This window comes from Ruditapes philippinarum, unplaced genomic scaffold (genome assembly GCF_026571515.1).
Source record: "Ruditapes philippinarum isolate M1 unplaced genomic scaffold, ASM2657151v2 ctg795_1_1_1_1, whole genome shotgun sequence".
Lineage (NCBI taxonomy): Eukaryota > Metazoa > Mollusca > Bivalvia > Venerida > Veneridae > Ruditapes > Ruditapes philippinarum.
In genome coordinates, this window is record NW_026857770.1 from 374,306 (window position 1) to 390,453 (window position 16,148).

Genomic DNA, 16,148 nt, shown 5'->3' on the forward strand with positions numbered 1-16,148 from the left:
AACTTTTCTTCTGGTCCGGACAAGTTCGGATTAGACAGGTTCCACTGTACTTAAATAATGTTAAAAAGAAAAAAAAGTTTCCCCTTCTGGGGTTTGAACCCACGCCATTCAATGTCAATGTAGTTTGCAAGCGTTGTAAAATAACCTTTAATGTAAGATGACCCAATTACAATATGAACAGTAGTGTGTGTAGAATATTTAATGTAAAATGACCTTGAACTTGCTTAAGTCACAACTTGAATAGTGGTTTGTATAAAACCACATTTTATGTAAGATTACATTAAACTTGACCCAGAAACAACATAAAAAGGAATGTGTGTTGTATAACCTTTGATAACCTTCACTTGACCCAGTTACAACATAAACCATAGTGTGTGTAGAATAACATTTGATATAAGATAACCTTGAACTTGACATAGTCACCCACTTTTAAAAAAAAGTTATGGCCTTCAATATGTAAAAAAAAAGAGAATGCGCCTCAAAATCCATTTTGTATTTATGTGTAATAGGTTATTATAAATCTGCAACCATTTAACCTATTTGAAATAATGAATAAATCCTAAATTTGATATTGTTTTTATTTGCAGGGTCTAGGTGAATATGTGAACACTCGTACCGGAATGCCGTGCCATCTACATCCAACAAGTGCCTTATTTGGTATGGGATACACCCCAGACTATATAGTATATCATGAACTTGTGATGACCTCTAAGGAATACATGCAGTGTGTTACAGCAGTAGATGGTCACTGGTTAGCTGACCTTGGTCCTATGTTTTACAGTGTTAAAGATTCTACTAAATCTAGACAGGTTGGCATATGGGTTATCTTTAATCTAAATACAAATGTAGTACTCTTAGTTATTTCTGAGAAGAAAAATAAGTGAACATTTATTTTTATTGAAATCAATACTTTCTGTTAAATTATAATGTTTCATTAAAAGGGGCGTCCATGGGCGAGTGATTAAGGTCGTTGACTTCAAATCACTTGCCCTTTACCGCTGTGGGTTTCAATCCTGACGGGCTTTGGATTCTTTCATGTGAGGAAGCTATTTAGCTAGCTTACAGAACAACTGTGGTTCTACACAGGTGCCTGTTCCTGCCTGAAATAATGCACAAAAGGGCACATGAGGGTTTCCTCCTCCAGTAAAGCCGAAAAGTCGTCATATGAACCATACTGTATTGGTATGACGTAAAAGCCAATCAAACAAACATATGTTACATCAAAAGAAATAACAGCACTGGTAGAGAAATCCATAATCTTGATTAACATACACATTGCACTGGAGGGTAATAATTGTAGGTCATTACAGCGTTCAGACTTCACAGAGGTGGAGGCTAACCTTACTCTGTAATGATGATATAGGCACTTTGTAGCTGATTATATTTAAAGAGAGATAATTGGTATTTTATGTCTATGTATTATATATAGGAGAGAGAGATAATTGGTATTTTATGTCTATGTATTGTATATAGGAGAGAGAGATAATTAGTATTTTATGTCTATGTATTGTATATAGGAGAGAGTGATAATTGGTATTTTATGTCTATGTATTGTATATAGGAGAGAGAGATAATTGGTATTTTATGTCTATGTATTGTATATAGGAGAGAGAGATAATTGGTATTTTATGTCTATGTATTGTATATAGGAGAGAGAGATAATTGGTATTTTATGTCTATGTATTGTATATAGGAGAGAGAGATAATTGGCATTTTATGTCTATGTATTGTATATAGGAGAGAGAGATAATTGGTATTTTATGTCTATGTATTGTATATAGGAGAGAGAGATAATTGGTATTTTATGTCTATGTATTGTATATAGGAGAGAGATATAATTGGTATTTTATGTCTATGTATTGTATATAGGAGAGAGAGATAATTAGTATTTTATGTCTATGTATTGTATATAGGAGAGAGAGATAATTGGTATTTTATGTCTATGTATTGTATATAGGAGAGAGAGATAATTGGTATTTTATGTCTATGTATTGTATATAGGAGAGAGAGATAATTGGTATTTTATGTCTATGCATTGTATATAGGAGAGAAAGCAGCAGACGATAGAGGAGATGGGACAGATGGAGGATGAGATGAGGAGAGCGGAGGATCTGATCAAGATGAGGAAAGAACACGCAGAGAGGAAGGCACTTGGTTCTAAAAGGTATAACAGGCTTGAAAAAAGTTTTTTTTATGATATTTAATATGTCATTGTTGAATAAGCATGCAAAAAACAAGCACAATATCATTTAATTTGAAAACATAGAACAAATTATAATACTATCATGTATCGCTATGTCAATGAACAAGACATACACACATTGTCTTATAAAATTTTCAGGGGACATCTGTGGCTGATACATTAAGGCTGCCACTGTTGGCTCGAATCTCGGGAAGGTACTTTGGATTGTTTCATGTGAGGAAGCTATCCAGCTAGCTTATATTACGTCAGTGGTTCTACTAAGGTGCCTATTCATGCCTGCATTAATGTACGGAAGGGCATCAGAGGTCTTCCTCCACTTCTAAAGCTGGAAAGTCACCATATGACTTGCACTGATTTGGTGCAACAAAACCCAACGCCAAAAAAATGAAATAAAATTGATTGGATTGAACTTTGAGAATTTCTAACCGCAAAATTTAATTTCTTTATCACCATTACCATCTTTCAATTTCATCTACAAATAACAGAAATTTATATGTTTTATCAATTAAGTTTTAAGAATGATATCCGATTGATATCATTCTTCATTCCGTTCTAAAAACGGTAACAATTTACATAATGTTATGATATAATGTGCTTTATATTTACAAGTAGAGATTTCATTCATCTTTTCAATAATTTTACTCCTTGTTTGTAATTTCCGTTCTGTTGGGTTACAGTTCACTCGATTTGTTTTCAATGCTGCAATTGGAGGGAAGCTTTGAATTGTGGAATTGTTTCGTGCAATGTTACGTCACATATATCCATACTTTTGATAAGATTTCATATTGACATTGGCATTTGACATCATTAAACTGTCAGACATGTTTAATCATTACAAATTATGTGTTATTTTTCTTTGTGAGATTAATGAACAGCATCCCCAGAAAGAAATACAAAAAGCGCTGTCAAATTATATAAACTGGACTAAAATTGACTTTGACTCATAATACACCTTGACCTTCTGTTATCATTATGATCAGGTGGTTCAGTTGTCATGTTCTGTTATCATTATGATAGTACAGTTATTATGTTCTGTTATCATTATGATAGTACAGTTATTATGTTCTGTTATCATTATGATTGTTCAGTTGTCATGTTCTGTTATCATTATGATTGTTCAGTTGTCATGTTCTGTTATCATTATGATTGTTCAGTTGTCATGTTCTGTTATCATTATGATTGTTCAGTTGTCATGTTCTGTTATCATTATGATTGTTCAGTTGTCATGTTCTGTTATCATTATGATAGTTCAGTTGTCATGTTCTGTTATCATTATGATAGTTCAGTTGTCATGTTCTGTTATCATTATGATAGTTCAGTTGTTCTGTAGTCATTATGATAGTTCAGTTACCATGTTCTGTTATCATTATGATAGTTCAGTTGTCATGTTCTGTTATCATTATGATAGTTCAGTTGTCATGTTCTGTTATCATTATGATAGTTCAGTTACCATGTTCTGTTATCATTATGATAGTTCAGTTACCATGTTCTGTTATCATTATGATAGTTCAGTTGTCTTGTTCTGTAATCTTATAATAGTTCAGTTGTTCTGTTCTGTTATCATTATGATAGTTTAGTTGTCATTTTCAGTTATCATTATTATAATAGTTTAGTTGTCATGATCTGTTATGAAATATATTTATTTTATGGATAATAAAAATTTATGGTTGCATACAGATAAAAATGTATGTGTAGTATGTAGGACTTCTATAAATAAAATTAATTTGGAAAAACTTTTTCCTACAAAGACATTTTAATCTGTGAATGCTGAAAAATAGGTCATAAACGGTGGTATTTCAAAAACAAAAATCATAATTTAGTACAAATATTGATCTGAAATAGAACTAAAATGTTGAAGGTTACCGACATGATTTCCATAATATTCATGGTCTTTATTTGAATATGTTTGAATCTGTGGTATCTGCCATTAAACGGATTGTATAGTCAGGTCATTATTTTAAGGTAATCAGATTAGCTTTTGGCTGGTAATACTTTATCAGTTGTTAATCTGTCAATCTTAGCCAAGCCTGGCGAGCTTGTTGACGTCAAAATTAAATTTTTTCGATCAATATATTTTCAGTTTCATTAGCTCACCTTGCACAAAGTGCAGGTGAGCTTTTAGGATGGCCAACCAAATGGCGTCCGTCGTCTGTCGTCCGTCCACATTTTAAATATTCTAAGGACATCTTCTATGATACCTCAAGGCCAATGTTAATGAAACTTGGCAGGAATACTCTTTGTATGAAGCTCTATCAAGTTTGTTCAAAGAATTCCATTTCATGCAGAACTCTGGTTGCCATGGCAACCGAAAGAAAAATCTTTAAATATCTTCTTTTAAAGAACCGTAAGAGCTAGAGCTTAGATATTTGGCATGAAACATCTTCTAATGAGTGTCTACCAAGTTTGTTCAAATAAAAGCCCTAGGGTCAAAATTGGCCCCGCCCCAGGGGGTCATTGATTTTCCCTATATGCATATAGTAAAAACTTAAAAATCTTCTTTTAAAGAACCCAAAGAGCTAGAGCTAAGATATTTGGCATGAAACATCTTCTAGTGAGTGGCTACCAAGTTTGTTCAAATAAAAGCCCTGGGGTCAAAATTGGCCCCGGCCCGGGGGGTCATTGATTTTCCCTATATGCATATAGTAAAAACTTAAAAAATCTGCTTTTAAAGAACTGTAAAAGCTAGAGCTTAGATATTTGGCATGAAACATCTTCTAGTGAATGTCTACCAAGTTTGTTCAAATAAAAGCCCTGGGGTCAAAATTGGTCCCGCCCCAGGGGGTCATTGATTTTCCCTATATGCATATAGTAAAAACTTAAAAAATCTTCTTTTAAAGAACCCAAAGAGCTAGAGCTAAGATATTTAGCATGAAACATCTTCTAATGAGTGTCTACCAAGTTTGTTCAAATAAAAGCCCTGAGGTCAAAATTGGCCCCGTCCCAGGGGGTCATAGATTTTCCCTATATGCATATAGTAAAAACTTAAAAAATCTTCTTTTAAAGAACCCAAAGAGCTAGAGCTAAGATATTTAGCATGAAACATCTTCTAGTGAGTGTCTACCAAGTTTGTTCAAATAAAAGCCCTGGGGTCAAAATTGGCCTGCCCCGGGGGGTCATTGATTTTCCCTATATGCATATAGTAAAAACTTAAAAAATCTTCTTTTAAAGAACCGTAAGAGCTAGAGCTTAGATATTTGGCATGAAACATCTTCTAGTGAATGTCTACCAAGTTTGTTCAAATAAAAGCCCTGGGGTCAAAATTGGCCCCGTCCCAGGGGGTCATAGATTTTCCCTATATGCATATAGTAAAAACTTAAAAAATCTTCTTTTAAAGAACCCAAAGAGCTAGAGCTAAGATATTTAGCATGAAACATCTTCTAATGAGTGTCTACCAAGTTTGTTCAAATAAAAGCCCTGGGGTCAAAATTGGCCCCGCCCCAGGGGGTCATTGATTTTCCCTATATGCATATAGTAAAAACTTAAAAAATCTTCTTTTAAAGAACTCAAAGAGCTAGAGCTAAGATATTTAGCATGAAACATGTTCTAATGGGTGTCTACCAAGTCTGTTCAAATAAAAGCCCTGGGGTCAAAACTGGCCCTGCCCCAGGGGGTCATTGATTTTCCTAGTATATGTGTATAGCAAAAACTTAAAAATCTTCTTTGAAAAAACCCAAATAGCTTGAGTTTAGATATTATACATGAAACATCTTTAAGTAAATATCTACAAAGTTTGTTCAAATAAAAGTCTGGGGGTCAAAACTGGCCCTGCCCAAGGGGTGTCATTGTTTTTAACTATATGTGTATAGTAAAAACTTAAAAATCTTCTTTTAAAAAACCCAATGAGCTAGAACTTAGATGTTTAGCATGAAACATCTTCTTATGGGTGTCTACCAAGTCTGTTCAAATAAAAGCCCTTGGGTAAAAATTGACCTGGGGGTGGGGGGGGGCTATATACAGGTGAGCGACCTCAGGGCCATCATGGCCCTCTTGTCTTATTTTTGTGTGGTAAAGGGTCACCGAGTTTGATAATGGGACATATGAGCCGCGTCACGACAAACCAACATAATGGCTTTGCGACCAGCATGGATCCAGACCAGCCTGCGCATCGGCGCAGTCTGATCAGGATCCATACTGTTCGCTTACCAACTCTATAAGAAGTAGAGAAACTGATAGGGAACAGCATGGATCCTGATCAGACTGCGCCGATTAAACATTAAACAGGTCGCTGAGTGCCCCAAGGCCCATAAAACTTTACAGGGATTTTAACAGAATTATTGCCCTTTTTGAACTTAAAAAAATGCTTCATTATTATTATAGTGGAGTGCACTGTCCTACCAACCGCTCTTTTTTATATGTACATGTATATATGAAGTTTTAATAACCTGTTCATGTGTATGAAAGTATTCTCACTATTTCATTACAGAGCGCAGATTGTAACCCCAGGGAGGAAAGAGCCTGGCACTCCAGCATCTACTCCAAGAAGAACACCGAAGTTTGGCATCTGATTTCATTCTTTAGTAGAAATACAATAGGAATTTGAAAAATGAGATGGCATTCATGAACAAACCTGGTTTTCAGATTATTGAAAAGGAAATGAAGGAATTTGAAATTCCATGAGAGGGAAATGAATGCTGATTTTGATATCTGTTAAAGGAAAGAGAATGAAGAATCTAAATACAGTTTGAAAATATTTTACAGGGTAGAGAATAACTTTTGTAAACTGAAGGCGAAGGAAGTGAATTATTATGAATTCATTATGATTTTCGAAAATGGCTAAAAGGAAGTCAACTATGAACTCATTATAACTTTAAGTATCTGTAAGGGAGGTGAATAATGATAAATTTTATGTAATTTTAAAATTTCCCTAAAAGGGAAGTGAAAAACAAATTGCTAATAACATTGAAATACCTGAAAAGGAAATTCTTAATAACATTGACAGGGAAGTGAATCACGATTTACTAAAAATAACATTGAAATATCTGAAAGGGAAGTGAAAAAAATGCACTGTACGAGTATATTGACATTCTGTCATTCAAAAAGTAGACATTACTGAATTACAGTAAAAGAATAGCATACAGGATGCTTTTAAAATGTACTATTAGAGAAAATTATATCATGGCTGGAATTTCTTGAAAAATAACTTGCATAATTAACTCTATATATTGTATGTGTATAATTATATAAATATAATTAATGCTATATATAGTGTATATATAAACAAAGGATTGTTTTTGTATGCAATGTTTTTATGATGTATATTGAGGTACATTTAGACTGCTGGTCAGTAACTATAAAATAGTTCATCAGTATTGCACATAGTGCATTTACAATATATGTAATTTTATTTGGGCTTGCACGGTTTGATCATTTATTGCGCTGAACAAAGTTTACGTTGTAAAGTCAAATATGTCATAATTATCAGCTCCATTTTTACTGGCAGACTGAGAGTAGTATAAAATAAAGTTAAATTTAAATGGGAATTAAATTCAGCTAAAAAAATTGTATTTTTTTTTAAAATGTCTTTCACAAAGATTATTTAGCACATACTTTGAGGTAAACAAACAAACAATTTAATATAATACATGTACATCTGTTTTTAAACAATCAAAAAAAGGTGGAAAAAAAATGAAATAAAAAAAAATACAGTGATAGATATGTTTAATGTTTTCCTTTTTTGCTCCATATAACATGTATAATAGTTTGATAAAAAAAAGGCCTCAGTTATACAGGTATTGTGAAGACAGGCTGGGGACAGGATTAAAGGGATGTGTGAATTAACTAAAAATATTAAACATATCTTAATAATTATATGGATGATGTTAAGATAACCCTGAATTTCTCCGAGAATGTCTTAGCATTTTTGCCATTAACATAGACATTTTTACTCAAGGGCCGTTGATAACGTAAAATAGTTGTAGAATCGGTTATAAGCAAATCAACAAGTGCACAGCATATGGTGTTAACACTAATGTCTGTAAAGGGCAACCAAATTTGAAAAATTCTAAATTTAAAAAGGGCATAATGTCATGCAAAAAAAACAAATGCCCCCCATACGGTTTCACAAGTATTGCAGAAAGGTATATTGAAAAGAAAAGAATAAAAGTAATCAATTGCTTAATATTGTTCTTGTAAAATGAAGTGCTATTCATAGCAAATTACAACCTTGACCTTGGAATTGGGGACATTGGTCTAAGATATGACATGTCATCTTGATGTTGTAGACATTTGTGTCAAGTTATTTTAAATTCATTCAATGCATGACAAAGTTACAGTCCGGACAAAAATGTGTACCTTCATCCTCATAATGTGACCTTCACCTTAAGGTCATAGTGATTATAATAGCTCAACTTTGCTTCGAAACAGAAGAAATACTATACTACATCGGTTTTCTTCATGTTAAAAAAAAATAGATTGAAAATTCTAGGTTAAAAAGAAAATGTTTCCTGTTATTCTACACAATATCGAATTCCAATTTTTAGGCCTCCACTTTAGCGGGGACATTTAGATTTGCCCTTGTCCGTCCATGTGCTGTGCTTTTCAAGTTGTTTCCCTAGTAGCTCTAGTTCTGAAACTTAACAGGTACCTGTGGATTAATTCAGTTTTGTCAGAGTTACTGGCCTGGACTAGGTGAAAATTTTCAATTTGTGTTGCACATAGCTCAAAATGTTTAGACCTAGAGTAATAAACTTATTTTTCAGAAATGTTGGTCAGCATTTGCAGTTTTTGCTTAGGATATGATTCAGTATTTGTAGAGTTGTTTCCCTTGACTAAGTAAAAAAAATTGCAATTTTCAACTTGTGACGTGAATTACAAATCAGGTGCTTTCCTTATTAAGCTAAGTGGGCAAATATAATGGCATAACTGAGCTCTAACATCCTATAAACTAGACTAACATGTGCTAAATATGATGTATGGACCTCCTAACTAATTCTTGGAAAGGCATCTGTGCATCTGTCACATTTTTATTGCTATCATCAAGGGTAATTTGTCCTATTTTTTCTTTCAACCAAAAGATAAGAAGGAAAATTACAGTATCAAGTGGGAAATTTATCCTACATTATATATTTTCATAGTGAATGTATGCCAAACAAATAAATTGGGGAAGGATAAAATTTGGCTCTGAATAATTGACAGAAAGCATAACAAATACTGTACTTCAATCAATAGTCAACATTTTAATGTGATATGAAAATAACCAACAGTTCACACTTTAGTGTATACATGTACATAAATCTCATAACAATAATACATGCAATGTAAAACTATAAATCACAGTTGTTTAGTTGGACAGATATCTTAACAGTAATAAATTTATTTAAACAGTTTAAAAAAACACACACATTTTCATAATACTTACAAATCAAGGAAAGACAAAATGTCCTTTAAAGGGACTCCACTTTAGGTCTTAAACCCTAAAAATATAAAATTTGCATAACTTACATAAAAGAACACTTAAAACAGAAAGATATGCAAAGATAATTAATAAATTTACTTAGAAATAAATTGAAAATCTTACTTTTGTGCTTTTCTGATAATTAGCCCGGTTGAGTGAAAAGTATTGCAACGCTTTTCAACTTTGGGTAATTTTTTTTCAACAATTAGAATAAGATATCTAATTAATCTGGAAAAATGGAGTGAGGGAATGATCTGAAATTTTGCACAGAGCTAAATGGTCTAGACCTACATCAAATGGAATGATGATCTTGAAAATTATTTCCAGTCTCGCGTCAAAAAAAACAAGAGCCCGGTTTGAGCCGGGTGATGCTCCCCGAATAGGTTTTGGACACAGGAAAGTACACCTCATGAAGTTTGAGAGTTATGTCCCTGGAAAAAGTTTAAAGTCCAAAATTAGGCAAGGCAGAGTTACTGTTCTTTGCACTACACTTCTAATCAATGCGATCTATCAACCTACAAAGTTTCTTGATGATATCTCTTATGATTTCCGAGTTATGTCCCGGATAACTTCAAAAAGTAAAAATAAAAATAGGGCAATTACTCCAGAATTAGGCAAGGCAGAGTTATGATTCTTGTGCACTGCACAATTCTACCCATTGAGTATATCTACCTACAAAGTTTCATGTTGATATCTTTTATAATTTTACAGCTATGTCCTGGACAAGATTTTTCTAAAAGGGGAGATTATTAAAAAATGAGGCTTAACAGAGTTATGGTTCTTTTTGCACTGCACCTCTACTCAATGAGGTCTATCTACCTACAATATTTCATCTAGATATCTCTTATAGTTTAAGAGTTATGTTCCGGACAAAGTTCAAAGTGTTAAAATTAACAAAGGGCAATAACTCCAAAATTAGGACAAAAAGAGTTATTGTTCTTATGCACTGCACATCTACCCATTGAGATCTATTCACCTACAAAGTTTCATGTTGATATCTCTTATAGTTTTAGAGTTATGCCCCGGACAAGATTTTTCTATAAGGGGAGATAATTCAAAAATGAGGCTTAACAGTCAGTTATGGTTCTTTTGCACTGCACCTCTACTCAATGAGATCTATCTACATACAATGTTTCATCTTGATATCTCTTATAGTTTTAGAGTTATGTTCAGGACAAAGTTCAAAGTGTTGAAATTAACAAAGGGCAATAACTCCAAAATTAGGACAAAAAGAGTTATTGTTCTTATGCACTGCACATCTACCCATTGAGATCTATTCACCTACAAAGTTTCATGTTGATATCTCTTATAATTTTAGAGTTATGCCCCGGACAAGATTTTTCTATAAGGGGAGATAATTCAAAAACCGGGCAAAATAGAGTTATGTTTCTTTGACACTGCACTCCCCCTCAATGCCCTCTACCAGTGTATGAAGTTTCAACAAATTATCTCCATGGGTTTTCAAGTTATGCTCCGGACAAGACAACGGACGGACAGACGGACGGACAGACGGACAAGGCGCCGACTATATGCTCCCCCCGAAATTTTTCGGGGAGCATAAAAACCTCAGTGAAGCCCCTTTAAGCTATACAACATCTCAACATTAACAGTTAAATTTTCAAGCTTTCAAAACAATGTTTACTTGTATATATACATGTACTTTAACTTGCAATCTTTTCACACACTAGTAACTTATCAGTCAAAATTAAAAATAGATTATTTTTCAGTCAACATAAATATCATCTCCCAGTGTATTTTTGGGAGCTATTCCAGGACCACATATTATATCATTATTGAAAAGGGGTTGAAAATATATAAATAAAGATTAACATGTATAATACATATAGTAAAGTATAACCTCTACAGAGATTCCACCCTTTGGGAAACAAATAATTTGATTGTTGCTCTAAAGAGGTAAAATGTAGCGGAAATCTTTACTTTGTCAAGAAATAATGTTGCTGTTATAAAGAGGTGATTGCTATACAGAGGGTGGCTCTGCAGAAGCTATACTTTATAAATTTTACAAGTCATAATTTAGAACCATTCAGGTTTTGTAAAGCAACATGAGCAACACACTATCAGTATGGTTTTAGGGAAAATTCTTAAATTACTATCTCTTCTGCAATAAATGTATTGATGCATATTCCAGCAGATTTTAAGGAAGACCAGTAAGGTGTCTTTCACATGCAGGTTGACCATTTTGCCAATATCAAAATTCACTCCCAACAAACGCTATCAAGGTCAAGGACACATTTCTCACAGACCGATATCACAATAGGATCTGTGCCTCTATAACAGTAAGTTTTTCTATTTCAAACACATGATTTCCTTCCATCAGGACACTGCAGTTTTCTTTAAAGCCTGGGCCGCTGTGTAAATCTCTCGTAATTGTTTCTTTCTTTCACAATGACAACCTAGTCATATACAAAATTTATAATACATGTATAAAAAAAATGATTTGACCCTTAACCTGCTCGCAGCAACATATTCTACCTATGTGATTGGTGCTGATCTTTTTCCATAATGATTTTAAAGCTGCATGCCTCCAGATTAGCCAAAATATTTCAAGAAAATCAAACTTGAGAAAAATGTACTATGATTATAAGAAAAATAATTATGATTCTTGATTTAATTAATCATTTTCATATATGTGATTAAACACTGATTTAGGAGTATTCATCATCACATTTCTACTGCATGGTTAAGCCAGTTAAAGGGCAATTATTGCATAAAAATATTTTGACCTATTTTAGGTAATTTACGTGGTTTGTTTGCAATCTGTAAATTACTGTCTTTGTTCACCAAACAATGTTTTATTTCTAAATACATTTTTCAAAATTTTGTCAATATGCACATATTTTGGAGGTATGCTGCTTTAAGACTAAGTGCCAAATATACAATAACTTTATTCTCAAATGCTTTTGGTGTTCTGTTAGCTAACAAAGGGGTTCACATTGACCACATCATAATCTGAGTAATCTAACCATAAGAAAAGTTAAAAATGATTTTGACAACGGACACCGAAATAATTTTTATTACTTTATGTTTAGCTACTTCTATGATAAATTATTTCACATTCAGTACTGCTTCCATCACATTATAATCATCTACAACACAGGTTTGTCTTTTCTTAGAAGTTAAAATTTATCAATTTAAAGATTAATGAGTCTTTAACTGACTTTAAATGATAGGTATTTAATCTACCATACAAAATAGAACATTGGCAAATTGTATCAAGACAGCATTCAAATCGGATCAATTATTGGATAAGATATAAAAATACATTCCAAGAAAAACAAGAGCTGTCAGTAGGACAGCATGCTCGACTATTCTAAGTGCTTGATAGTAAAAGAGCCTTGATAATGTTAAATTTTTTAAGTTCACAAAAGGGCTCATTTTTTTTTATAAATTCACGTTATAGGCCTTAGAAAGAGTCTTATTATACAGTATTGGCTTGACTATTCGGAGGGTAATGTCACAAGGGTGTATAATAATACTAATTACCTATGAATACATAAATTTGACAGAAAAGGTACAAAGGCTTGTTATTAAGATGTTTTATCAAGTAAATCACTGCTTAATAATTATGAATGCATAAAATTGTCCCAAAAAAGGCACAAACCCTTCAGTAGTTATTGAGATAACTGCTTACAAGCAAAACTTTACCATGAATTTCTAAGTTGAAAAAGGGGAGAAAAATCAGCCTAAATGCAAGATAGAATTATGGGTCTTTGTCAGTGACCTACAATTATGACCCTAAATGCATATGTGAAGTTTTAAATTAATATCTTTAATAGTTATTGAGATATATAAAACTTGCATGTAAACATTAACCAAGAGACTAAGTAGAAAAGGGGATATGAATCAGCCTTAATGCAATACAGTTATTGAACTTGGTCAGTGACATACAATTATGACCCTCCAATTATGACTCTAAGTGCATGGGTTAAGTTTCAAGTAAATATCTTTGAAGACCTTTAACCTTTAACCAAAATTTCTAAGTTTCAAAGGGGCAAATAATTCTGCAAATATTGCAGGCAGAGTTATGCAATTTTGCAAACTGATGTACATTGTTACTATAAAAAAGTATTTTAAATTTCAATTGAATATCTCAAGCAATAATTGAGATATTTGACTTTACAAAAAAAACTTTAACCAAAATTTCTAAGTTCCAAAGGGGCATAATTCTGTCAATATTGTTGGCAGAGTTATCCAACTTGTCAATCTGATGAAACTTTTTACTATAAATAAGTATTGTAAGTTTCAATTGAATATCTCAAGCAATAATTGAGATATTTGACATTACAAAAAACTTTAACCAAAATTTCTAAGTTAAAAAGGGGCATAATTCTGTCAATATTGAAGGCAGAGTTATCCAACTTGTCAATCTGATGTACCTTATTACTATAAATAAGTATTGTAAGTTTCAATTGAATATCTCAAGCAATAATTGAGATATTTGACTTTACAAAAAACTTTAACCAAAATTTCTAAGTTAAAAAGGGGCATAATTCTGTCAATATTGTAGGCAGAGTTATCCAACTTGTCAATCTGATGTACCTTGTTACTATAAATAAGTATTGTAAGTTTCAATTGAATATCTCAAGTAATAATTGAGACATTTGACTTTACAAAAAACTTTAACCAACGCAGACGCCGACGCGGACGCTGACGCCGACGCCGACGCCGGGGCAACTACAATAGCTCTCATATTCTTCGAATAGTCGAGCTAAAAATGCCCTCATTTTCATGAGCATCAAACTATGGTTGAACATCTGGCCAAAGGGAGAGAATTCTGACAAAACCTAAACACTTTTAAATATATCATGAGAGAAATTTAACGTAAAATGAAAATGAGATCTTAATGTCAAGTTAAGAAATAGAAGAATACCTAGGAAAGAATTAGCAGTTGTTGAGGTACCATTCACCGAACATTCCATACTACCATCATCTGCCAGCACCGGACCATCATCCCAGATTAAATCAAATCCTCCCACTCTTTTCTCTTTACCAGTCAACCTGTGAAAAATAATATCTGAACTTGTCTTAATGTGTTCCCTCTCATAGCTCTTCTTAAAGCTCTACTTTATTCATCCAACTTCTTTTATCTCAAATTTCTCTACTGGGAAAGCGTATGAATATAGTATAGATTATTCAATTATTTTAATGATCAACTTTATATAACATGTTTTGTTGAATTACATATTGTCTTCAAACCAACTGCCCCTCACTGCTATGGATTTGAATCCCAGTAGGGACTTCAGATTCCTTCATGTGAGGAAGTTATCCAGCTAGCTTACATTGGTGGTTCTAGTCAGGTGCTTGTTAGTGCCTGTAATAATGCACAGATTAGATTAGGGCACCCTTAGGTTCCCCTCCACTGGTAAAACAAACTCTGCTTGAATCCTTACTCTGCAGCCAGTGACAAAATATATTGTCATCTTAGTACATTAACGGGTTTAGTCTTTTTTTGACTCAATAGGAGTTAACTAGTTATTGCACTTAGGTGACGATATATACCCATATGACCAGTGCAGACAAAGATCAGCTGGCACTTCCATGCAGTCTGATAAAAATCTGCACTGTTTGATACTCAGTCAGTTCTTAGTTTAAAATTCCCCCAAAAATGGTCAATGGCTTTGTCCAGATGAACAAGTCCATTTAAGAACCGGGACATATTTCTTAGTTTTCCCTAAAATTGATCAATGGTTTTGTCCACTTTGAAAGATGGACAAGTCCATTTAAGATATTTGGAATAGAAAAGGATTAAGAGAATATAGTTTAAACTTTATAGAAATGATAGTTTAAACTAATGAGCCTAAGTTCAAAAGAAAGTATTACATCTGTGTGCAAAGAGGTAAAATTTTAGATGTAAAGAAACCTGGTTATGAATTAACAGTTCATAGATGGCAAAGTTACAAAAGGTTTCTTAACTATGATAATTAATATGATGGCTACGTAATCTTTAATATTAAAAGCTAGATTTAATTAAAATTTTAAGAATTTGAATTAAATAATTATTTTATATTTCTTTACCTTTGAAAGATGATCAAACAATATTGAAAGTTCATTAAAAACATTTTGTAAATAGTGCCTTTGATGTTTTAAATATAGAATTTAACAGTCTACCTATTTTCAAGGTCAAGTACATTGAGGACATCATTTAGCACTCCATATTTGAGGTCGTAATCATCTTTCCCGCTAGCAGTCAAAGAGGGTGATGCGTTTATCTCTATTAACCAACTGAAAATGACAAGACAAATAAAATCATTTATACACCGCTTGATTTGTGCAAGACTTAATAATGTCTTGCTTTGAAATTTAGAACCAACATCATTAACTGGGGGCATTTTCATATCAAAATGATAAAATTTAGTGATCAATATGGTAAGCCATTAAGTAAAGTCAATATAACACCAAAACTTAACCATTAAATTTAATCTGCTGAAATTGTGTAAAGCACTTGACCAGCATTGAATTTGGGGCAGTATTATAAGCTTGGAAGGGAGAGCATCTGAATTGTAATCCTGGGGTCACTGATTTGATCCTCGG

At 32.9% G+C, this 16,148-nt stretch overlaps 2 protein-coding genes across 13 annotated transcripts in view; one reads left to right on the top strand and one right to left on the bottom strand.

Annotated features, from left to right (window-relative positions):
* LOC132750924 (pre-mRNA-splicing factor ATP-dependent RNA helicase PRP16-like) overlaps positions 1-7,785 on the top strand; it is an 85,770-nt gene extending 77,985 nt beyond the window's left edge. The window contains exons 24-26 of the mRNA XM_060740999.1: positions 588-809; positions 2,046-2,164; positions 6,627-7,785. Coding sequence (XP_060596982.1) covers positions 588-809; positions 2,046-2,164; positions 6,627-6,708 — 423 coding nt within the window. The 3' untranslated portion in view covers positions 6,709-7,785. The remainder of the gene's footprint in view (positions 1-587; positions 810-2,045; positions 2,165-6,626) is intronic.
* A 2,037-nt stretch (positions 7,786-9,822) lies between these two features.
* Positions 9,823-16,148, bottom strand: part of LOC132750926 (probable tubulin polyglutamylase TTLL9) — a 52,591-nt gene continuing 46,265 nt past the window's right edge. For all 12 annotated transcript variants that reach the window (XM_060741007.1, XM_060741005.1, XM_060741006.1 and 9 more), the window contains 3 exons: positions 15,726-15,839; positions 14,488-14,615; positions 9,823-12,010 (listed from right to left, as the gene is read on the bottom strand). In XM_060741007.1, the coding sequence (XP_060596990.1) occupies positions 11,931-12,010; positions 14,488-14,615; positions 15,726-15,839 (322 nt within the window). In that variant the 3' untranslated portion in view covers positions 9,823-11,930. The remainder of the gene's footprint in view (positions 12,011-14,487; positions 14,616-15,725; positions 15,840-16,148) is intronic.